This window comes from Zosterops lateralis, assembly GCF_965231275.1.
Source record: "Zosterops lateralis genome assembly, chromosome: 2".
Taxonomy (NCBI): Eukaryota; Metazoa; Chordata; class Aves; order Passeriformes; family Zosteropidae; genus Zosterops; species Zosterops lateralis.
In genome coordinates this window covers 91258382-91284140 of record NC_139763.1, presented here as the reverse complement: position 1 = coordinate 91284140, position 25759 = coordinate 91258382, and the positions used below count along the sequence as shown (strand labels likewise).

At 36.1% G+C, this 25759-nt stretch overlaps 1 protein-coding gene across 1 annotated transcript in view; it reads left to right on the top strand.

The window, feature by feature from the left end:
• STXBP5L (syntaxin binding protein 5L) overlaps window positions 1-25759 on the top strand; it is a gene marked incomplete at its 5' end in the record, with an annotated part of 177968 nt that overhangs the window by 95671 nt on the left and 56538 nt on the right. The window contains 10 exons of the mRNA XM_083854399.1: window positions 1882-1945; window positions 8801-8884; window positions 13656-13779; window positions 15323-15401; window positions 15578-15732; window positions 17325-17397; window positions 18655-18802; window positions 20362-20429; window positions 21615-21655; window positions 24897-25114. Of these exons, the coding sequence (XP_083710525.1) occupies window positions 1882-1945; window positions 8801-8884; window positions 13656-13779; window positions 15323-15401; window positions 15578-15732; window positions 17325-17397; window positions 18655-18802; window positions 20362-20429; window positions 21615-21655; window positions 24897-25114 (1054 nt within the window). The remainder of the gene's footprint in view (window positions 1-1881; window positions 1946-8800; window positions 8885-13655; window positions 13780-15322; window positions 15402-15577; window positions 15733-17324; window positions 17398-18654; window positions 18803-20361; window positions 20430-21614; window positions 21656-24896; window positions 25115-25759) is intronic.

Below are 25759 nucleotides of genomic sequence, written 5' to 3'. Positions count from 1 at the left end.
TGCTCCAAGCCCTGGTGTTGTGCAAATGATATTTTTATTTCAGTACGGGTTACTCAGAAACAGAAGCTCAGCCACAGGGTTCCCCTCTGGTAAGTTGGCTTGGATAGGGATGACAGCCAGATCTCCTGCTATCTGCATCTCTGTAAAAAATAGTTTTGTGCCATGTCTCAGGCCAAATGGGTGCTTGCTGCTGGCACCATGAAAGACAGTCTGTGTAGAATGTCACTGTATAAACTGTCTGTCCACTTCTTTCCTGCTGATCTCATTTCTGTGTTGGGATATGCTGCAAAATGCTCTTACAGAAATCTTGCTCATGGAGACATCATGTAGTAGAATAACAGGCTGAATGTTCAGGATGTCTGGAGTAATTTTTCATTGTCCTCAGCTCAGAAAAAAATACCAGACTAGATCTTTGCCTCTCTGCTTTGACTCAGCTTTGGTGTAGGATGAAATAGTTAAAATATTTAAATATAATGGGGGCAAAGTATAGAGGCCAGAGAAAAGTGTTTTTAAGAGTGCATGTTTTTAAGAGTGTTGGAGCATACTATTCTGGGAAGGAGGAACCTATGAGGCTATGGATCAGTCCACAGTGTTTTAATGTTTGAGTTGTCTGAGAATTTTTGTCTGTCACTCTCAGCCTTGATTTGGAGTCTGACCTGTAGAACAGAGACCAGTTTTGCTACAGTACATTATTCAGCCAAAGGAAGAGGCCATTATTTTAGGAAAATCCTTTGAGTAGTTTGGCTGGAAAAGTTTGTTGTGGTTTGTTTCTGTAATTCTCTTGCAAATTGTTTTAAAACTTGGACCCTAGGTCATTTTACATATGGTTTCTAGGTAAATTCTTCACTTTATGGGCTCTGCCAATCTCCGCCATATTTTTTTTCCTGATGATCTTTGGTGAACCAAGACAATCATGCAAGTTCAGATCCTAAGCTGAACTCCAAAGGACATGTACTCTGACCCCAGAAACTAGATGGGAGAAAGGTCCTCCTCTGTGCAGGCATTCAGTGTGGGCTGGTGCTTGTCTTCTTGCTCTCTATGACTGCCAGGGCCTGAAGGTCAGGTTGGGAAAGATGACAGATGAAAAATCTCCATTTGTTCAATCAGTTTCTATGATTTGCATTTGCTGCCAGATGCTGAACATTAATAACTTCAGTACTGAGTTGCATACAACATGGTTGATACGTGTTGCAAAAAGGGAGGAGATGTCAAGAATAGTAATTAATCTCTGTATAGGCTTATAAAGACTCATAGGATGGGTATTGTGGCTGAGGAGCCCCACTGATCATGCATTGTGGGTGTGACTGAGTCAGTTGGTCTGAAGATGAGAGGAGGTTTTACAGATTAGACAGAGGCAAGATGCTCCATTTTTGAAACCCTGCTGCAGTAATGCTAAGGTGCTTCCTGACAGGGCAGTGTAGGTGAGGTTACTGAAATCTTGTCTTTAGTGACACTGGAACTTGGTGAGTCATGCTATCAGTTTCTGAAATTAATCCAGTGAAGACTTTGTAAATCCTTGGCAAATTAGCTTTCAAGTGGAACAAGTAAGGAGAGAGTCAGAAAGAGATGGAGCAGAGAATAGAAAAGGCAAAAAAGCTGTAAGAATGAGAGAGGAGGAAATTACTGTAAAAGGAAGAATAGTAAGATTGAAAAAAAAAAAAAAAAGGATTCATTAAGAAAAGAGAATCTTTGCCTATAATGGCAAAAAGGAAATAAAGGAGAACATGAAAAGATACCTATAACTTTATCTTGCCCTGTTAGGCTTTTTACAATTATTTTTAAACCATTGGAGGTACATGTTAGCAGACCTAGAAACTGAGGTATCTAGCTCTTCTTACAACAAAAAACATTCACAGATTTAAATTGATTTTTGTCTTGCAGATCCACCAAGACTCACCCTGGCCCAGTTGTACACTTAAGTGACAGCCCAAGAGACGAGGGAAAAGTGAGTACAACCAATGTATAAAATTTTGCAGCATTTCATAGCCTTTATTTGCCTTGCTACTCTTTCATTTTGCTTACTCACTGATTTTATGTCTGCTTTCTTTCTATGTTTGCAAGTCACTTTAACTATTTTACTGTTCTTAAGAAAAAATACTATCTTTGTACAAATTTAATGAATAAACTTTTGTGATACAGACAACATACTGTACTTTGAAATTTATAGCCATCTAAACTGTTCCTGTTTAAAAAAGCTTGACTTTGTCTAAGTAAGATTTGACTAAGAACTGTATCATGACTTCAGTACTTGGATAAACATGCTCTTATGAAGGCATTATAGTAAGTTTTTATAAGACAGCAAATCTTTTCTTATATAAGAATTATCATGATAATAACCCAGGTTTGGAACTTGCTGCTGTTTGCTATTCTCAATTCTGTTCACTGTCCACAAGTGGAAGCCAAACATACAGTCAGAGCATTATGGTTGTGACTGATACCAGCAGGAGGCACAATCAGAGTTGGCTTTATTTGTATGGCAGCTTTTCAAAGATGAAATATGGTTGACAGGATTCTGGTTCTATTACAGCTTTTATTTTTTTTAATGTGTTGCTACTGATATTTGAGCATTTTGCCTGTGTGGAAAGGGTATTTAACTCTTCTGTTGGTTTTGATCATTTTTAGTAATTGCATTTCAGTGCGTATTTATAAAGTACTGCATCTTCCAAATGGTGTATCTGTTTGACAGCATGCCTCACATAACAGCTAACACTTGTTAGAAATTAGCAGCAGTTTGAATTTCTGATGCTGATGTGGGGGATATTATGCTGAAATTTTGGGTACATAGAAAAGCACTGATGACCACATCTGATTTTCATTTGCATTGCTTGTCCTTGGACTTACCCACATTGCAAGGTGACCTATGCACAAATGTTGCACTTGTGAAGCAACCCTCTCACAACCTTGATGGCATCTCTAAGCCTTTCTGGAAGAATCACAATAGGTCAAGCAATTTAGAATACTATCATATAAAGTGATTAAAGATTATGAAGTGTAGTGTTGTAGCCTCAAACAAGAAGCCATGGAGAAATGCAATTTTTATTATCTATGGCAAAATAGCTGGTGAGAATAAAGGTTTATTGATGAGGCATCATTCTTGTTTGCTAGACACAACAGAAGCTGCTGCTGAGCTACCTAAGGCACATAGTGTAGGAAAAAAGGGTCTTGAAAAAAGAAAAAATGATCTTGTCAGTGAAGATTTTTTACAGGAATGCCATGCACTGTGTCCAGACAGAAACCTAAAAATATTTTTCAGCAGAAAGAGAGAAGATGAAAAGGACTCAGGCAAGGGAGTTACAAGAGAACTGGCTTGGGAATACAAGGGCTTGTTGCTCAGAAGGCACATCAGGGCACTGATGCAGTACTAGCATTAGAAGAACAACAGTAAATTCAGACAGATGTCTGTGAAAAACGAACACTGAAAATTTATGGGGAGAAGTAGTAGAAAATGTAAGGTATTCTAAAACCATCCCAAATGCAGCTCTTTAGATCATTGATAGGTTGAGAGTAGTGTAAAGAATGAATTGGTGCTAACAAAACTTGCAATTTTGCAGAATGTAGAATTGATAGTTTTTACAGGAATATATCAGTAAAAGGTACACACAGAGGTAAGGGAGGATCCAAGCATTAAATCAAAAGACATAGTTCTAAATAAAAAATTTCAACAGTAGAGAAATAAATTAAGCTATATTTTTACCTGAGGCTCACTAAACTTCAGTTGAAAGAATGCAAAATAAATCAATCATTATTCAGAATGAGGAAAAAAATGGGGAAAAAAGCAGCTCCTGGGACTTTTACTGTTCAACGTGTATGTTCAATATATAGCTTAGAAAATAGAGTAAGCAGTAATGTAGCCTGGTTTTCTGGACTTCAGGAGGCTGAGAAACTCAGCAGTAAAATGGCAGGTTAAATGCTGTCTTTCTAAGTATATTTAGTGTAAATTATGAGAAGTGATACACGTAGGACAAAATATTTCTGACTTTACATATAAAACAATGAGTGTGAGCTGATGATTACTGTTTGGTATCAAGAGCTTTGAGTTATGATTGATAGTTCAATGGAAATGTCAGCTCAATGTTCAATAGTGAACAATAATGAAAATCAAAATTAGGCATTATGCAGAGAAGAATAGAGAACAAAACAAAGCTATTAAAGAAATGCATTGTTGACCTGCCTGCTGAATAATGAGTATAATACTTGTCCTTCTGTGTCTAAAATGAACATAATGCTAAAAGAAATTCAGAGAAAGGTCGGGGTTTTGTACATGAGAGACAACTTAGTGAGACAGGAAAATTCACTATGGAAAAGACCTGATTGTGTTTCCAAGTTTGAAAATCATATTGATACCAAATCAGTTGATATTAAGAGGATGGGAAAAGCTCATAGTTTATTTCAATACAAAAACTAAAAGGTTACCAAATGAAGCTGACAGGTCAGATTCCAAACAAGCCAGTTAAGTACTTCATTAAATGTGAAATGGGTAAAACTTTTTCCAAATGCTATTGTATGTTCTGAAAATGTATTGATCACAAGGAAGACTAGAAAAGTTAACACAAAAGAAATCAATGTGAGCGTAAGTGAAGATGTTTGCTGAATTCTCCTAAAAGGTTCTTAAAGGTGAGGTTAAACAGAGCCATGTATAGTTGAGGAGATGGCTATACTTGAGTGAGAAAATTACTTAGACTGAGAGAATATGTGAGAGTTGCAAGTATTTGTCTTCTTCCCATATTATTTGGTATTTGTTCTTAGCCATTTCAGTACAAGATACTGTCATAGGTAGACTTTTATTTAATTTAGCAGAGTTGCTCTTAGATAAAAGAGCTGTTTGATGATAGTTCTACATACTTTGCTTATCTCCACAGCTCCAAGTTAACCAAAGACCACCAAAATGTATTGGTGGCAGAAGTCAGACTCCACATATCACTTCATGATAGGCAGCAGATTAAAGTGTTCTTTGCATATGTTTCAGGAATTAAATAGTAGATACAAAACAGTCATAGTCATTTCTCAAAATATAGATGTTCTTGTACTCTACAAGAGTATTACTCTACAAATACTTTGCAAGAGTCCGGTGATAGAGCCTTTTCTAGGGTATTACAAAGTTGTTTACAGACCCGTGACTGTTCTGATGAAGTAACTAAGTATTTCTCCTATGAACACAGAGTGGTTGAGAGTCCTAAAACACAGTCAGACCTTTCAAAATCTAGGACATCTTTCTATTTGAATACCAGGGAAGTTTGTGCACTGGCAGTATCTTCACCTTTTTCATTAATATCCTTTGAATTCCTAAAAGTTCCAATTTATTTCATTGACTGGTGATTGGGTTCCTTGTTTCAAAAGAGTGAATGCAATTCCAGAAGACTACTGCCATTCAAAACTTTTCCAGAGTGGCCTCCAAGTAAACTATCTAGGCAGGCTTTGGAGACAAGTCTCTTTTATGAATCTAACAAGCTGTGGCTGGAAGACAGACATCAAAGAGAATTTAGGAATTTAATGTGTCACTGAAGAACAATTTGGGGACCAAGTGATTGAGTTCATGAAATATAACTGTGTCTGCCAAATCAATTAATAAGTGTACATTAGGGACAGACTGGAGTGCACAGACATTTATAAGTGGCAGATCTGTAGCAAACATGATTTTTCTTGCTGACAAAGGAAAGGACATTACGTGCAATGATCTGCAGTTTCCCAGCAAATGGAGAAAGCTTAATAGCAAAAGGTTTAATGTTATTTACAATTAGCTGGTGGGCTAAACTTCCTATCTCTGAATCTGAGTTCTGAGATTTAATAATACCTAAAAAAAAAGCCTATTTGGCAGGCTTCTTTGTTTGGGATCTTTTCTCCAGCTGTTTTGTATTACCAGGACAAGCAAGGGGCTTGCTGGCTTGTACCAGGATGTAATTGGTTGATTATAAAAAAGAAATTTTCTCTCATCATCAAAAGCATTTGGTGAAGAAAGATTAAATCAAAATGTGAAACAATTTCACTGGACAAGGATTTTGTCCTTTGCTCTGCTTTTTTTGGTAATCTAATTAAGCATGAGAAACTAAACAAGGTGGCACGAAAGGTGAGATGAATCTTGAGAGTTTTTTCCATCCTTGAGTCTTTTTACAGATATTGTTTCTCTTTAACTGGGTTTTCGTCTCCAAGTGTATTTATGAATGTTTTGCTTGTTACTGCTATTACAGAAATAGAGCTTGTCTTATAGATCTCCCAAGTGATCACTATGACTGAGAGGAGTGGGAATGTTTGAGTTTCCTATGATTCAGACAGGTCAGAATCCAGAGTATCATAAATATCCTGGCAATGTGACTAACCCCATTCACCCAAGCTAGAATATTGACTTTATGCTGTACCAGAGTGTTGGTAGTAAAGCAGCATGACTACTCTGTGAAAAAAAAAGATTCCTGGCTATGCGGCAAATCTCTTTACCTTCCAATTTCTTCCCTGAAATCACATTTTATAACTTGCAATTCTTTAGTGCAGTTGTGCATTAAGCATTTCAGCAATGGTTCAGGTGAGATGCAGCCTCTGATGAAAGATATTTAACCTTTTAGTAATTACCTGGAGCATAATATCTTTGCAAAAGAGAGGAATAAAAATCAAAAGACGAGCCTGCTCCCCCAGGGAGAAAGGCTTATTAAGAAACAGGGGCACATACTAAATGCTTTTCAATTTCTTCACTTTTCTGATATATTTGTACAAAACCTGAGGTGAAAAGAATATTGGTGGATACAAACTAAACCTGACTGATTTGGTACCCAGCTGTAATGTCAAGCAAGTGCTTGTTATGATGACAATAAGGAGGGCACTCAGATTCCATAACTTATTAAAATATTATTTATTGGAGCTAATACAAAAAGGAGGGTTGGAACCTGTGTAGCATTGGATGAACGTCCAATAAGGGCATGGCATCATCCTCTGTGAAGAGGCTTTGCCAGCATTTTGGTCTTTGGAGATCCCAAAAGATTTTTTTTTTAAAAAAAAAGCCCCATCCATTTCTACTGTCAGTCAGAATGATGTTCACATGAGACATACTGCCTTACATTAAGACAAGGAACAAAGGTGCTGTCCTTGCCTTTACCAAGTGGGAGAGGCCTACAGGGTTCCTTAGAATTCACAGCCAAGTTTCCCCTGTTGCCACGGAAGACGTGCAGCACGATGCCAGCCTGAAAGCCAAGTGGTGTGTGCAGCCCAGCACAGCACAGGCCTGCATCTACTCAACTGAACTGTTAAACTGCTATGAGCATCACTAACTCCTGGATATACAAATGGCTCCCATTTGGGATTGCTATACCAACGGTGCAAGCAGCTGCAGTAAGACCCTCCTTTGTTCACTCTCTCAATGGCAGCCTATTATCCCAGAATACCATACGGCATCCTGACAGAAGTTCTATCCAGTTAGCTGCATGCTTTCTGACTCTGCCACAAAATCCCATATGGAGCCATCCAGAGAAAAAATGCTAAATATTTGGGAATTTTTCCAGGACAGTTTGAACTTTTTTGAGGAGAATAATTCTTCAGGAGCATAATAAGTTATTGTTCACATTCAGGTATTAAGTGTATTAACTATAAATCATTTCCAGACTAGAAGATTCCACATACAGAATATTTTCCTGGCAATAAAAGGAATCATATCCAGTAGAACAGAGTATTCCCAGGCTCTTTTGTAGCAGTATTGATGTATCAGTTATACTTAACTTGGAAAGAAAGTGATGTTTTGTTTTGCAGCCCAGCCAAATTTCATTTTTAGGACTCATGCAAGCTGAAGTGAGTGATAGCAAAGATGCTGTTAAGGTTTCTCCAACTAAGAGATAATCTTGTTGTTATTCTGCATAATTCTTTATATAGAAACTGTTAATTCTTACGTTTTGTGATGTATCTGCTTACAGATTATGAATAACTGCAATTATAATTACTATTTGTATAAAATATTTTATCGCAGAAATGTGAGAGTCTGCAAGTTTAGCCATTTTCAGTCTTCCTGTCCAGAACAGATTCTTAAGGCAGATTCTATGGGAAACAGTTTCCAGGACATCTAAATAAGAGAGCCATCATATTGTCCATAAGATCTGAAATTAATTTTGTTCAAATGAAGAGTAACTCTACAGTACCAGATCAATATTTCAATTCTTTTCAGTGGAGACAAGGCGAAATGATGGTGTTCACTTTTATTTTTCTCCTGAGCATTGTTTTTCTTCTCCTTCATCTTTTCAGAAATCTTTGCTGGTATTTCTCTGTTGTGCATGATGGTATGACATCCCAGTTCTAGAAGAATAAAAATTGACATATCGGTTAATTTATTTTTAATTATTAGGAAAGCAAGCACTTTATTCTCTGCAAAAGGAGTTCTTCAGAATGTTTTAAAGCAATAGCAAGCATAAATAAAAGGAATATAAGTAGCTGAATGAGAGTTTAATCTGGTGACTTTCTTGGTTTGAAGTTATTTAAGTATCTTAGTTGTCAAACATTTCTCCAACAAAGGGCAGGGAAGGTAAGAGCTGGTAGGAATGTGCTACAAACTTTGGTTTTCAGCAGATGTGCAATTGAGAAGACTGTCCAGGCACATAATCATGCAGGGGAAAAAAAAGGTGTATAAAGCCCTTTTTTTTCCATGTCAGATCTTAAATTGTCAGCAATGTGAAGTAATTTATACTGAAAGATAATTTGAAAGCAAGGTAATATGTATAGGGCAAATTACAGTCTTGCACATCACTTTGTTATTTCTTTTTATATTACTCAATATTTATATGTACCTTTTGAATCAGAAAATGTAATTGTGGGTTTTTTCTCCCTTCTCCAGCTGTTGATAGGCTATGAAAATGGGACTATCGTGTTCTGGGACTTACGATCTAAAAGAGCCGATCTGAGAGCTTATTATGATGAGGTAAGCAGCTCCTGTTATTTCAGCAAAGCCATTGTTCAGCAGTTTGCCATATGTCTTACCAAGCAGATGGATGGTTATCTAAAGGCATTGCTGGTTCTGGAAATACTGTTTGTACTCTGCTTTTGGGCAAATTACTGACAATAGAAATCAAAGTCTGAAATCTCTAGTTCTGATGCTTTAGGCTCTCATGAGTGTACTGTGACACAGAATGTCCTCCCCTTGATCCTGACAAGTTCATCAACTTCTCTGTGGGGATCTTCACTTGAACAGAGTCTGGCAATGAGCTAACCTGAGATATAGCTACCATAGGAATTATATAATAATCTTTACTGGGTATTTCTAGAACATTCATTATATTGGAAGACAATTTACCTTGTACAGCTGTTGATATTGCCTAGTACTTAAGATCTGATTAAACAGTTTTCAAAATTATATTGTCATAGTTATCACACAATTGTCTCTTGTCATTTGTAAGCAGCTTGTGTTAACAGAGATGCAGTTCTTGTATCAATAATCAAGCTGCTTGAAAAATAGATATACTCCTAGTTATTATTATTTTAGCACTAGCCCTAGGGAAGAATATTCTTTGTTCTGCCAGTCCTCTAAAGTTCACCATGGATGAACATGAAAGCAACTACAACTGAAGGTAGAAAAGCACATTTTCTTTAAAGTGATCCTGGCAGTAATTGGTTTCCTGTAGTTCTCTTTCCTTCATCATCTTGTCACCTTACTATGTATAAGGAGTGTATATTTATTTATATTTATCGTATTTAGAATACACATTTATTTTCCCTCTAAAAAGTGATCTGAATACATATGAATCCTGCACTCTTTCAGACCTGCTGTCAGGGACACACTGAAACTACTCTGAGCTTCAAGGTTGAGTTTCTGAGCATCAATTCAGCAAATGTTTCAGAGGACAGAGTTTGAACAGGCCAGCACTAAAGCCTCAAGACATGTCCATTAAATTGTCTCTCAGTGATGGTCTGCTTGTGCAAACACTTGTGAAATTGCACCCATTCTATTACTTAAGGCTGAACAACTTTTTCTTTTTACAGGTCTCAGGAAAGTGGGGGGTGGGGATATCTGTTCACCCACTGTCCTCTCTTGTACTCAGAATGAGACTATGTGAAGCAGGATCTTCTTAATGCTGGTTCCCACCCCCCCTTTTTTTTTTCATTGTCAACACAGAATGGGTGGGTGTTGAAAACTTCTCATACAATTTAGAATTCAGTTGTTCCACACTTTTCAATATGGTTCTCAGGAACTTGGTTTTGCCTTTTAAACAGTCCCATGGTTTCCTCCTCAGTGGTTATTTGCTGTGTCATTACCCCACTTTGTGCAACTTGTGCTAGCTTCTTATATATACTGAAATAACTACAAGATTCTTATTTTGTTTTTAAAAGGATTGTATAACTAGCCTTTTGATATTATTCCAGACTTTCAGGCTCCATGTTCATAATGTTCCAGACCTGCTAGAAGTCCCTTAGGGAAGCCACTGCTCTTAGGGAGCCACTAAAAAGGGTTCCTTTTTAAATCCTGGGTTACATAGGTTCTGTGAGTCAGAAATTACTAGTTTGGCATGTGCCACTTTGTGTTTAGCAGCAACCCAGATTATCAAGCCTAAGCCTTATTTTATGGATTGGCCACCAAAGATCACAATCCAGAAATCCTTCTTCCTGCTCCCCTTCACCATGGTACCTGGACTGATGGAAGGCCTCTCTGCCCACAATGTCTGACTCATCTCTCAATATTGTTCTGGCACTGAGCCAGAACAGTTCCAGTTGCAGGGTATCTGTGAAGTCTCAAATAAATTCCTGTAAGTGTTCTGTATCTTCATTAAGTACCAAAGTACCTCTTTGCATGAGTTCTGAATTAAAATAATTTACTCTGACTTTTCTTACTATCATTGTGATTTTCATCTTCTCAATGGTGATATGCATGAGATATTGAGGCCCTTCCAATCAAAGCTCCTACACAGTACCTTCTATAAAAGGCTTTCCTTCCAAGCCCTTTTATAATTTCCTTCAAAAGTTTATTTCCATCAAGTAGTATAAAAAGGCCGCACATAAACAAGACAGATCTTTCAAATGATTCTCAAGTTGTTACTGGTTGTTGGCAAACCCAAAATCCAGCCATCTTCCTGTGCAGGCTTTGGAAGTTTGTGTCAACCCCCATTCAGAGCTGTCTGAAGCAGTTGTCATCTTTCATTGGAACACATCCCCAAAACAAAGATGCAGAGTTCTCAGAGGCATTTGCCAAATGACAACTCCCTTCCTTTGTCTAGCACTGTGCCACTATGGAAGTATCAAATCAGATGTGTCCCTTGCTGTAATGGTCCCGCAGTGCTACAAACACGAAGGATTTTTAGCATTCAAACAGTAAGATGAGACAAGCATTGTTATTGTGCAAAATAACAAAACTTAAAAGTGGTACTAAAGACCCTCAGTGGAGAAGGTTTGTGGTTGGGAAGGAAGTGAAATGGTGTTAGGCATGCTTAATTTTTGTACATGCTGAATATGAGAGAAGATGGAATATGTATGCAACTACCGTGGGTATTGCAGAAGGAGAAACATACCCAGTCTGGAGTGAGATGCTTTATGTGCGTACACTGTGTGAACATTCACATGAGTCACTCACCATGATGAACTTTTGTTCTAAGCATATAACTGCTCCTTTTGTGTGTGGATGCTAAAGAAGCGGATCAGAATGCTAGACATATTCTGGCAGAGAGAAAATTTGGGACTTCTTTAGGACTATCTTTCAGAATTACTCGTGACTTGCAGCTGAAACCTCCAAAAGCACTTCTGATTTTCTTGCCCTTTTTGGGGCAAAGTCTAATGGGTCAATTTGAGTTGCTGCTGTGCCAGCTGTCTGTGCCAGTATTATCCCATCTCAGCTCCACTCCACAGGAGGTTTATGCTGGCAGGCGGCACCTGGTCATGGAGAGGCAGTTTAACAAGCAGCTCAGTACAGTTTTTAGCTAGTTACTAGCTCCTGCTCAGACACAGTCAGTGACTCTAACCATGTGACATGTTTCTAAGTGTGATAACACATCAAAACCAGGTTCAAATTTGGCATGATAGCAAGCATGAATGAGCTCATGTCAGAATTAATTTGCATGAGGATAGACATGCCTTCAGTGTAAGCGAGGCAGTGCTCCCCACAGAACTAAGGCTATTCTACCTGAGGGCAACAACACTGGACTCTGCATGAACCATCTTTCTGTGTTATCTTTTGTTACTTCAGTTACAGTTCAGTTTCTTCTGGTTATTTAATAGGAATTGTGTACCAACTCTCTCTCTGGAAGGTAGAAGTTTGAGTGATACCCATTATGTCAAAAATAAATGCCTAGAGTTCAATTTTTTTCAGCTCTGTTTTTTGCATCCTTTTTTGGCACAACTATTTTAGTAGTGTATTAGTCAAGCATTCATATACAAAGTCTGTTGGATTCCTGTTAAAACATCTGGGTCATCTTAATGCAAACTCATTTGTGGCTCTGCTGTCCAGCCCCAGGACCTGAGTAAAGCTTTAGTAAAGGTTCATGGCCCTTCAGTTAATTTCTTCTGATACTCTCTCCAGACCATGAGTTGTAACCAACCATAACAATCAATATAATGATTAAAAGAGGAAAACCAACAGGGAGTTTTAAATAGTGACCAGTAGCACTTAAGCAAAATTAATATGGACAGCTCCACTGCTGACTTAGGAGTACCCAGACATGATGTTAATAAAGCAGGTAAATGTCTATATGCAATTTTAAAGGCATGCAAGGACTTAGCATTTCCTGAGTTGAAAAAAAACCTGGAAATTTATTAAGCTGCATTCAAAAAGAGATCTCTTTTATTTACCTTTGCATAAAATAATATTGGTTTTTGCTATTTAGCAGTGAACATTTCTGGAAAGGGTATGGATTCAAGGGAGAATTCTGTGAGTTTGTGCTTCTGTGGGGAGTGTGCGAGAAACTGTGGTGAACAATGAATGTTTTGTCAGAATATGGCTTTTGTTAGCTTCCAGCACATACCAGGGAAATTGAAGGACTTATGCCATTATCCTTTCCTATAGTTTGATGTAACTATGGATATTTTCAGTCAGTTCCACTAATTATGCACAAAATACTAAGAATGGTGTACATAACATTCATGTGATACTTGCAGCATGCACAAAGGAATGGGATACGACTCTTCTCTGATACACTATCTGCTCCAAAACTATCTTACATCATTATTTTGGTAATGTTCTATATCAGTGAAATAGTCCTGGATTCTTTAGTGTTTTGTTTTTGACATTAAACATCCCAGATTTCTGTGGGCTTGCTCTTCAACTTAAGTGTGTGAGACTGCATGTGGAAAATATCCAAGAACGGTGTATTACTTCCTCTGGGGAAGACTGTGTATCTTGTATGTTACCTGTAAAGATTTTTACACAGAATGACCTGTAAATTTACCAGATTAAATACTCCTAAGGAGAGCTATCAGACATATTACAATTGCATTGTATGGCCCTTTTACCTTAATACCCTTTTCCTTCAATTTTGGCTTGATTCAGTACAGGCTTTCTTACATTACTGTTTTACATTAGCCTTTGTGATGAAATGTAGATTACAGCCATCTGTTGCTAAAAAGTGATGGCAATGGTCTTTAGACAAACAAGAACAATCCAACTGTTGATATACCTTTAGAATAGTATAATCCAAAGGCATCCATGAAAATATCATTAGTGCAAACACTGTATTCCACTCCAGTCTCAAGTTCTTCTTTTATTTCTGTAGGCTATTCATTCTGTTGCTTGGCATCATGAAGGGAAACAATTCATGTGTAGTCACTCTGATGGCAGCTTGACCCTATGGAATCTGAAAAGCCCTAACAGACCGTTCCAGACCACAATTCCACACGGTAATTCTGAGAGTTAAAATGTATAACTAAGAAGCAAGACAGTGTTCTCAATGCTGTTTGCTAATATGTATGTTTATTAAATTTTTCCTTGTAGCCCAGATGTTGCTTCTTGCATAAATATTTTGATCTGCAAAGTAGCTGCAAATTATTGTAAAATCAGTAACTAAGATCAAACTTTTTATTTTAGTTGGTGTCATAAATACCTCTTCCTGGTTAATATTACTCTAATGTCTTATCCAATTCCTTTTAAGAGTCAACTGCTGCTCTGTGAGACCCTCAGGATCTGGGATTTTCAAATTTCTTTCTTTTATAGTTTGTACTTAGGGGCTTTTATGTGCAGTTTTCACAACAAATTAATTCATTTTGTACAAGGTACTATGGTGTTTGTCATAGGGATGGTACAAGGATTCCCAAAGAACTGCAATGAGGAATTTAAAGGAGCCGTAGTAAGAGATGGCTGTATCTTTTATGGTGGGGGTTTGTATAAAATTGCTTCCTACAAATTAGATTAAAAAGTATTGACTCCATTGTAACTGCATACATTACTTTACTGTGAAACCTGACTGGATAGAGAGGGAGGAAGAAGAGGAAGTCAAGATCTAAGTAGCCCCAAAAAAGATTTAGCATTTTCTTAATTTACTTCCCTTTTATCATTTTTAGTCATAGAATTGTCCAATGTCAGAAGGGAGCTCTCAACCAGTCAGATGATCAGATCAAAAAAGGCCTGATTTGATGAGTAAACTCAGGACATTGGGCACTTGAGCACTTCCAGCAAAAAATTGCACAACCTCTTTGGGCAATACCTTTCGGTGTTTAGTGACCCGTGTGACACACATTTTTTTGTTATTATCTAACCAGAATTTTCCATGCCGCAACTTGTGTCCTTTATCTCTCATCATTTATTACTGTGAACCTCTGAGAAAAGTCTGGATCCATCTACACTGTATCCTCTGTTTAGGCTGTTGTCAAAAGCAAGCACAGACTTTCCAAAGCAACAAACCCCAAATGTCTTTTTTTTAGTGTACAAGTGGCTTTTCTTTGATTGGAAGAAAGTACTGAGTCATAATTAACCAAGAACTAATGAATTTCAGTTGTATGCTTCCTTTAATTTTATCACTCAACTAGTTACACTCCAAAGCATGTAATGTTTTGTCAACAATGTGAATTAAGTCAATCTAAGAATGGCTTAGGAAAAAATAAAGCTTTTTATGGTCATTACGTGTTCAGAAAAAAAAGGCATATAATTTAGTCTGTTTTATTCATTATTAGTTAAGTGTCATACTCAAAAATCTGCATGGTTTATAGATGTCTTTGAATTGGGTTCTGTGGTTCTTTAGATGTATGAGGCAGTAAAAACACAAAGACATAATCAACGTAATTTAGACAAATGCATATTTTATGGAAATAGGAGCTAATACACCTAATCTTTTGTAGCTTTTAAGTTCCTTTTTTTTGTTGCTTACACTGTTGTTTCAACGTATATGTTTTAGTATGATCATTCAATTTCATGTTTTAATAGTTTTCATGTTCTTTCTTTCCTTAGGAAAAGTTCAAAGAGATGGAAAAAAACCTGAATCTTGTAAACCAATTCTTAAAGTAGAGTACAAGACCTGTAAAAACAGGTTTGTTTTTAATTCTGTAATTAACTCAATATTACATTCCTGAATTTAAGTCCTTTTAGAATCTTTTCCTGCTTTTTTTTTACAAAGCTATTATTATTTGCAGATACTAAACCTATCACATAAACTTGTTTGCACTATGTAGACTTACACTTGTTATGTTGTTTTTTTTAATACAGTGAACCATTTGTGATATTTTCTGGTGGGTTGTCATATGATAAGCCTTGTCGAAGACCAAGTTTAACAATCATGCATGGGAAAGCAATTACAGTTCTTGAAATGGATCATCCTATAGTTGATTTTTTAACTCTTTGTGAAACCCCATATCCAAATGGTGAGTTTATTGGGAAAAATACAATTATGAAAAATATAAATGAAGTGATCTTTCCTACATTTCATACATTAATCCTACCCCAGGGACTTCCATCCTCATATTTGTCTTCATCTCAAGAAAACTACATAACTGAAAGTACGTGGAACTTGTTTGCATTTTCAATGTAGGAAGCAAGTAGTGAGTGGACAATAAAGGATGCATAAATCTCCACTTACAGGATTGAAACCCATGGGCTGCTGTGAGAAAACATTGCTATTAATCAAAGATAGGTGCTTATATTTCTGAAATTTTTCATCATTTACAGCTCACTAAATTATGAAAATTAAACTATCACTTACCTGCAAAAAAGTTCTTACACTTAAATAAACTGTTATAAAGTGTTATGTTTGCTGCATACTGTGAGGCTGCCAAAATCTGAAATACCATGTCAGAAAGTTCCAGAAAATAAATTAAGAAAAGCTGTAAGTCAAAAAGGAACTAACTTTAGCGTTTTAAACCCTCAAGCAGAAAAGTAAAATAAATCTTATATACATAGCTAAGCCAAATACACATAAAAAACACTTAGTAAAGATAAAATGTATATGTGCTTCAATGTCATACAAAAATTTAATTTTCTGTAATCAGAGTTGCTTTGAGCCTTCATTTATCTGTGTCAAATACTTCCCAATACTCTAGGTTTTGTTGTATCTTCCCCTGCTCACAGACCAATATTTAAAGATTTTGGTTTAACTTGTGTTTTTCATAGCTTAGTATAAAAACATGCAACAAATAATGTGCATTCATAGCAGGACTGAAAGGGAGATGAATCATTGCTCTCATTGACTTGTCCTTTTGGCATCACCCATCTGAACACTTTATTATGAGCTTGCACATGCTGGAATGATTTGCTGCCCTTGAAAAGAAAGTCATAATTTGACATTTATATATTTTTTTATAACATCCTATATAAATGAATATACTCTTTACATCAAGGGGAGCATTTATTTATCTTAATTCTTTAGTTCTGATAAATAAAAAGAGAATTGTATAAAAAAACAAACCATATAATCTCCTAAAGACTGCTTAGGAGGAAGAGGCATGTTAGTACCTGAACAGAAAATAGGAGACTTACAGGATTCCTAGAGAATATTCCCCTTGAATCACCTCAGAAATGGGGGCATTGTGTATCATGCAATGTCCTGCACAATCTGTTTCTGGAGAGCAGTTGTACACAGCAGATGTATTACTTTTGGACAGCAAAAAATACTTTTTTCTGTATAACAATTGAATTCAATAATGCAATCATACACACAATTTATTCATATTCTACTTCTTTACTTTCAACATAACATCATGTTGGCAGGCTGTAATACTCCAGTTCTTCTTCTGCTTTGTATGTTTGTCAACAGTACTATCCAAAAGTAATTTCTAACTTCCTCTCTAGTCCTAGCTTCCAGCTATGTCTGGTTTGTGCATATGTCAAGGCTTTATGCTTTAAAGCTTTTAATATACTGTGCAAGTTTAAAGAACATAAATATTGCTTGCTTGCTTGCTTGCTTAAAATGGCTGATAGGAGAACTCCATGACTTTTATACTTGATTCCTTGCTTACAGAATTTCAGGAACCCTATGCTGTAGTTGTGCTTTTGGAAAAAGATCTCATTGTCGTTGACCTGACACAAAGCAAGTAAGTATAAAGTTTTATATGAAGTTATTTGTGTGTTTAACTGCCCTGTAAATTCCAAATCATAAAATTACATAAAATTCCAAATCATTTAACTATCCAAAATCATTCACTCTTGGAAATAACTCCTACTAAATATTTACTTCCACTTTAAGAGCTAAGTTCATCATGAAGAGGAACTTATGATAATATTTGTTCTTAAACTTTGGAATAAATCTAAATCTGCAGTCTCTTCAGCACAGCCCTCAAACATTGATTCAACACAAAATTTCAATAATATTTGAATACATATGTGATGTATTCAACAACTACTTTTATTCACATCTAGCCTCAGTATCTTAATAAATAATGGCATTGTTTTACATAGATCTACAGAATTACTTCATGATCCAGTTGCTGGTTTAAATGACAAATAGTTCTTTCATATTAGAATCAATGTTCATATCAAAGAGGAACTCTAAATCATGTAAAGCATAATCCAGTTCTTACTTATTTTGTTCTGCCTCCAACACTACCAGGAATGGACATCCATATTCACACTAATGTAACAAGGAACAGATTTGGCTGTCAATGTTTTGAAAAATGTTAAGTGAATCATATTCAGATCTCACTTACTTTAAAGAACAATTCAGATCATCTCAGCAGTGTAAAATGGACATAACTGAAATCAGAACCCAATTTCCTATATTTTTTGATTGTGAATTGCATTGTGCAATGTGTCAAAAGTGAGGTTTTCCTCTTTATCAGGCTGTTCAAACTGATGCAAGTGAGAAATAAGGTGAGATCTACTCACCTGTATTGCAGTTTTTCATTGTATAATCAGAAGTCTACCAAACCAATAAGCTAAGATGTTCAATATAAAATCCACTGTTGTAAAAGTAGTTTGTAATTCATACTATATATCATATCCATGAACCTGAAACTTCTGGAAAATGTGTCACTTCTGTATAAATAAGTTTTTGAGATGTCAAAAAAAAATTGGTTCTTTTTCATTGATAAATGTAACCCTATTAGCCTTAGGGACTATTTATGCAAAAAGAGGATTCTTATCAAAGCAGTTGAATTTTTATAACTTAATTTGGGTAACTACACATTATTACTGATATTAAAAACAATACATAAGTTTGAATAAATAAGGGAAAATACATTTAATTAGTATTATTTTATTTAAATTCTGTTATATATTTTAATATAAGAATATGTTTTATTCTATGACTCAGTGTGTCACAGTGCTTCTAATGAATTGTCTTCCTTAACTAGTTTTCCAATCTTTGAAAATCCATATCCTATTGACATTCATGAGTCACCTGTTACCTGCACAGAATATTTTGCGGACTGTCCTCCAGATTTGATCCCTGTACTCTATTCTGTAGGAGCAAAACATAAAAAGCAAGGATACAGCAATAAGGTAAACAAAACCAATATTCCTTTCTTAAGCAAAGGAAGTAGTTGTGTAACCTATGTTTTTGTAACATCTTACTAAGTTATTTTTTTTTATTCCTTTAATAATCACTTTAAGGTTAGTCCAACCAGCAGCTTAGCAGCCTGATTACAGTCCAGTGTTTGTCCCTGAGTAACATGGCCACTTAAGCAGAACCATTAATTACCATTAGATAGGACTTAATGATTAAGATGCTGAAGTTATTGCAGATCAGATTGTGTTAAAGGAGAGTCATCAGTGTAGAATTCAAATTTGTATGGATAGGTTCTCTCTATTAAAGAAAAAAGTGAAAGCATTTTAACTGAAAGACTTAAGCAGAAGAGGTTCAGTGAGAGTTGACAATGTCTGGGATTTATTATTAAATAGGGTTAATAATTGTTTTACTGAGCTACCAAAGTCTTACCATAATGCTGTAGAAACAGGACAAGCTGCAGAAAGTAAAAGAAGAAATTCAATGAATTTATAAATTTTCATCTTTAAACTGGTTTGTATTTTGGCTAGAAATAATCCATTTTAATAAATAAAGTAGAAAAAATACTGGGTAAACAAGTCAGACATCATCAATTTTCTATTCAAATAAACTGAAGTATTCTCCTTGGATCTGGCTTGTTTTCCATTAACTCAGGGATTGAGCCCTCTCTACTTATTTTGCATCTTGGTTCGCAAAACTACTTCAGAAAATTTTTATTTCTCCTATTTGAGTATACCCTTATCTCATACACTTTGCACACCTACCTGTATTCCCTGCATCCTCCCTTGTCCCCTTCCTTTATTTGTGCATGCACAAATGCACACTCTGAAGTCAGGTGGTTACTCATGTGCCAGACACCCATTTCTGTACCCACAAGCATCCACTCCATGTATACACAGAAACAGTTTGGGCTCCCAGTTTTTCTCCACCCACTCATACTCTGCAGGTATCCGGACCCACTCTGCACATATGTCACCTCTACATCCTGTATCCATACACATCAGGGCTTTAGGCACAGGGGGCAGCATTCTAGACCAAGAGAATGGGAGTCTTGTCATTAGTAAACAACAGGCAAGGAAGAGATGATGAACTCATATGTTCTGTAAAGGTTGCATTCTCTTACCTCATAGTATCATGCTCTGATACTTGTTTCTGGTCCAGCTTCTTCAGTGGTCTTTGCATTCAAAATAAATTCTCGGTCTATTCAGTGTTCTGTAGAATCTCCATGAGAAAAGCCATCTCAAAAGGCCAGCAGAATTGTTTGTTACTCCTTCTTATTCCTGTTTTAGGTTGTTGAATGTTAGCTGTGCAAAAATATTTTAAAAGCATAGAAGAATAGTTGATAATATAAAAATGTTATTAAGTTTCCACAGCCTGAACTGATGACACAAAAATGTTAATAAACTGTAAAAGCCTTGACTTATACTTTTTTTTTTTTGTTCTTTATGAGTTGCATTGCTTTTTGGGGAAAGATGTTGTCTACTCCTGAATTGAAAAAGTAACCAAGCAAGGTTCAGCAGAATAAGTTGTAGTCTCTGTACTTTTCTTTGTTTAGGAGTGGCCTATCAGTGGTGGAGCATGGAATCTTGGAGCTCAGACGTATCCTGAAATCATTATTACAGGGTGAGAATGGAACTGGGGATTGGTACTTTTAAAGTATTTGTTTCTACTCCTTTTGATTGTGGGTTGGCTATAGATAAGAGTTGAGACTTGACTGCATATGGATTTCCTGGCTCTTCACTTGACTAGTGTCACCACAGAAATTCTCTTTTGCTGTAGAAAGCAGAACTTAGTACTCAGGGATGAGCTATCATCAAGAATGACTATTTGAGGCCCCAGTGTTAGATAGCAATGCTTGTGAAGGAGGGGTCTTTGGAAAAAAAAATCTATTGCAAGAGAATATTTTGGCCTTGAAGGTCACAGAGAAAAGCTTTAAAAAGGAGTGCAGCTGTTGTTCTATGGCTATTGTCCCTTGGCCTTCTGGAGACTCTTTGTCTGGGGACAGTTTGGGAATTCATTTTAATATTCAGCATTAGTGAAGATGTGGGGCACTGGGATGAATTTCACCTTGTGGGCAGAGAACCAGAGCATAAAGGCCTAGAAAGGCTCAGATTGCAGTAGGAGCCCCATGAGCAGTGCCTGATGAATTCCCAAGGGATCATACTGTGAAACAGACACTATTCATTCAGGTAAGATGCACCATGAGTTTTCCTCTGGTCTCAGTCATGTATTTGATGAATTGTTACTATCACTGATACTAAAGACCTGATTTTAAAAATAAGGTTATGATGTAAGAAATATTATGAGGAGGTGATGAAGGGATCATTCTCATTGTAAATAGAAGTCTCCTTTTTCCAGCTTTGCTTCAGGGATTTTATGTTAATAAAAAGAACACAGCTGTGAAGTAGCAAACAAAATGAAGTTACCTTCTGTTCTTTCCAAGTTCGCTGTACATGGCATTTTTAGAGTGCATAGGTTTGATGCTGGCCCACTGCAAAGCCAAAAGTACTATAACTTAAAATCATTATTAGTATGGGAAGTAATTTCTTCTTGTTGCAATCTTAAAATTCATTGGGGGCTTAGTTTTCTGCAGGAAATGCATAAAAAATATTTTGTTAACCAAATGAAACCAAATAACAAAATGTTTTCTTATAGTTAGTATGTACGTCTTTAATATATTGTCAGTAAGTTATAGAGACTTACATAAGCAAAATGAATTTTTTTCTTGTATTTATTAGTCACGAAAGTAGATGATGTTTTAAAATTGCATTTTGTTTTAACACATTTAATTTTTATATTTTTTTTAAGCCATGCAGATGGATCAGTAAAATTTTGGGATGCTTCTGCCAGTAAGTTTCAAAAGTTCACTTTTACATAATGCTGACAAATCACACAAACACACATTTCGATATAAAGCAGGATATTTAACAGGTTGAGTCGTAATAGCTGGGCTGATATAATTAGGACAAAGGGGTGAAATTAAGAAAATGTTTTTTAAGTTAAGAGAAAAAATGCTGCTAATGAGATATATTAGAGTGGGGAATTCAAGGTCCAGCATACCAAAATCCACAAAGGATGAAGTGTTGGTAAAAAATCCCTAGGGCACATTCTTCTTGTGTGTATAGAGGAGAGCGCTCAGTTAGATCTAACACTGAGTTCCAGTTGTCACTTCTATACTGAGTACAACAAAGTCTTCTTTATAGCTAAGTAAAAATAAAATATTCAAATGCATTCATATATTTCAAAACATATTTAATCTGGTGAGGGTGGAAAAAACCCAGATCTTTTCTTGTCCAGTCTCAAATCCCAGGAAATAATTGGGAAGCATTTCTATTCATCCTAGAAGGAAAAAGCTTCAGAAAACACTTGTTCCATACAATCTAGTTATAACTGCACATATCAGCAGCCAGCTTTTTCCTTACAGAAAATACACATGGTATTCATTAGTAAAATGTATTTATTAATATACATGTACATTTTGATGGAAATCTAAAATATTCTGCTTCAAATCATTGACGGTGCTTCACTGAAGTTCCTGTAGAGTTGCCTTGAATTCTTGTCTCTTCAGTGGTACAGGGATGTCTGGGTAATATCTCTCTTTTATGAGGTGTAGAGTGTTAAAGAAAAGAGAGTGTGAAAGAAAATTCTGGATGAAGTGTTAGGTATAGAGAGATTTAATATGATCCAAATAACCAGTCTGTGATGGGTGCCAAGATCATGGAGTATGGGATACTTAAAATCCATATGGTGCCACAGAACTGAAATTATTAATATTGCTACCATTTCCAGCCAAGTATGGGGAATGTTGACAAGTTTTTAATGTCAGCTAAACCTGACTTTGTCAGGTACTTGCCTTTTTGCTTAATACCAAATATTTTCACTCAGGATGGACAAGGAGAAAACGAGGATTTCCAGAGGCTCATTTCACAAAATACATTTCCTATATTAGATAGGCACAGCAACTGAAGCGGCCATGGGTTGGTTTTTTATTATGTAAGTTGTCTATTTGGAAATGGTGGGAAAACAGAAACATGCTGCTCAGAATTGATATCTTTCACTGTCTTCAAGTTATAGTGAACACCAATCATCACATGAGGTCAGCAGTTTATCTGCAAAACCAGAAGTTTTTGAAAGCTTTAATATAAACAAAAGTAGGATAATTAGTTTTATTTAGACAAGTACAGTGAGAATTAGACTTTGTCTTCTGACTATTTCGTTTTTAACAAGAATGTGCAAATAGGGGCTCTAAAGTTAGGGTGAAACCATACAAACTGTTGGAAGACCCCAAGGCTTTTAATGTATTTACTGCACAAGCATTGTGCTAGTTATTCCTTCCAGAACTCTGGCAGAAATGGGAAAATAAAAAAACACTCTCATAAGGAATGTAAGTGTAACCTAATCAATACATACATGCTGCAGTAGGAATTTTTCTTAACATTAAAAGCTTAGATGATCATGAATATTCACAATCTCTTCAACAGTCTGGTATTTTCAGTGCATTGCTGATGTCCTGGTTCTAGTCCTGCTTTTCAGGGTGTGTACTCTGTTACCGATACTGGTACTCTTTATTTACAAGGTACTCTTGTACTCTTGGTACTCTTTATTTACAAGGTTTTGATTATTACAAAGTATTTTATTTATTTACAAGGTGTTAACCTTTTTAATGGAGTTCAATGTTCGTTTGAGATTCCCTAGCAAACATAATATCCTACCAGTATCTGAAGGCACAAAATACTTTGCTTTTAGACAAATATTTTTTGACAAATATTTTAATTGTGTAATCTTGTGTCTGAAAGCACAGATCTGTGAGAGAGAGGGATTTGCTAGGCCACTGGAGCTGTTTTCCAAATGTATCTTTATTCAAAAGAAATTGCTAGGTTTTTATTTACTTGTGTAGATGGTACCCAGTAATTCAGAGCAGCATAGAGAGTCTTGTACTCTGTACCCTATGAATCTATAATTCTTCATAAGTCATAATGTGCATGGACCCATGATGCCTGATTTGAAATGCCACTCTAGATTTGCTACTGGCACTAAGAGCAAACCTGAATCCTCTGTCTTTGCCACTGAGGGCAGGAAGAATTATGTATTTATTACTGAAGCACTTGCTGTAATTTGTGAAAATTTGGAAGTGCTTTGTCTGCTAAAACTTTTTAAAACATTAAAAATCGTATATGCTAAACCTCCTGGAATATATCTGCACTGCCAAACAAAAATGGGGTTTTGCTGTGTTCATCATCTGGTTACATAACCAAAACACTGTCCTTTCATCTTCCTGTTGCTCTTGTTACACAAGCTGGCCAGGCTGAGCTACCACAATTACACTGACTTAGGCAGCAGTTTTGCCTTTGTGGATATGCACACCTTTGTGGGTGCTGGGCCTGACTGTTTCTGACCTTATGCAGTTACTGACTAATGCCACTGAGAAACCAATGCAAAAGTAGTGAAAACATAATGGGGTGAATTGTCACCCCTCCTTTACCTCTGGAATTTGCTGCAGTGGAGTTCTAATCTTGACAAAAGCTTCTGGATATTAGGATTTTATGTGAAGGTATAAATATGGATCTACTTATTAGTCAAGAAATTTAAAACATTTTTAAACTCCCAATAATTCAGAAGAGCTTTGTGTTGACCAGGCCACCAGCATGCTTTCCTAATGTTTTCTCTTGAATTGTCATACGATCTTTACATTGTGTCAAGACCATAACCTCATACAAATGAAATCTTAGTTTCACAACTCTTTAGGAAACTATCAATATTATCAGAGCCTCTCTATACCACTCGTTATAAGCCTAACTATGGACACAATGATTTATACCTTTGGCACTCTTCCCCAGAAAGTACTAAAAAGTATTTCACAGAGAAATACCCTTTTGAGAAGTATTAAATACGTATCCTACCAGTGATGTGTACCAGAATAGTATCTGTACTGTTGTCCTGATTTGGACAGTTGTCTATTACACATCTTCTCCTCTTAGGCTTTCCTAAGATTCCTTGTTATGCCACAACTGAGAAGAAAGTGGGAACTGAGGAGTTTTTTAACTCATTTGCTTCATGTTAGTATTTTTCATATGTTTTAATATATTCCAGTTACTCTACAGATGTTGTACAAACTAAAAACATCAAAGGTCTTTGAAAAACAGAAAGTGGGAGAAGGAAAAGCAACAGCTGAGATTGTGGAAGAAGATCCTTTTGCTGTTCAGATGATGTACTGGTGTCCTGAAAGCCGAATTTTCTGTGTGGCAGGAGTTTCTGCATATGTAATTGTTTACAGGTTCAGCAAACATGAAGTAAATACTGAAATTGCAGTAAGTACTCATTTCACTCTCCTATAAGAGAATGTAATTTCTAAATCAAATTGCCTTGCTTCGTCTGTGCTCAAGTACTTAAATAAAAATAGCAAGCAGTATAAATACAGGTTTAGGGACATTTCATTTTAAACCTTTCCAGGGAAATCTTGATCCTACTTCAGCTACTGACAAAAATCTGAGAGTTTGGGAACGTACTTTCCATTTTCTTTTTGCTTTTGAAGTAACATACAGTGCAGTTTTCAGACATGGTTTGCTTTTAAGACTTTATGATACAGTAATCTCTGTTGTATTTGCCTGGTCTAAAATTACTGTCTGCTGTACATTTTTATCAGTTAATGTACATTGTGTATGTGCACAATGCTCTTCTTTAACTCAAATATTTAGTCTCTTTAATTTCTGTTCATAAGGAGACTGAAAATTATCAGTGGGTTTAACAAAACAAAAAGAGTTGATCTTTTTCTGGCTTATGCTGACGTTGCTTCCCTAAAGATGGAAACTATATGAAGTGCCAGATTATTTGTCACCTTCCCTGATTATAGTCCTTTCCTTTTCACACTATTTTAATGCGCTTTAGAACATTCTACTGTGGCAAAAGCCTGTGTTATTTTTGGTCTGTAGCCATGTGCCATTCTGTATGGATAT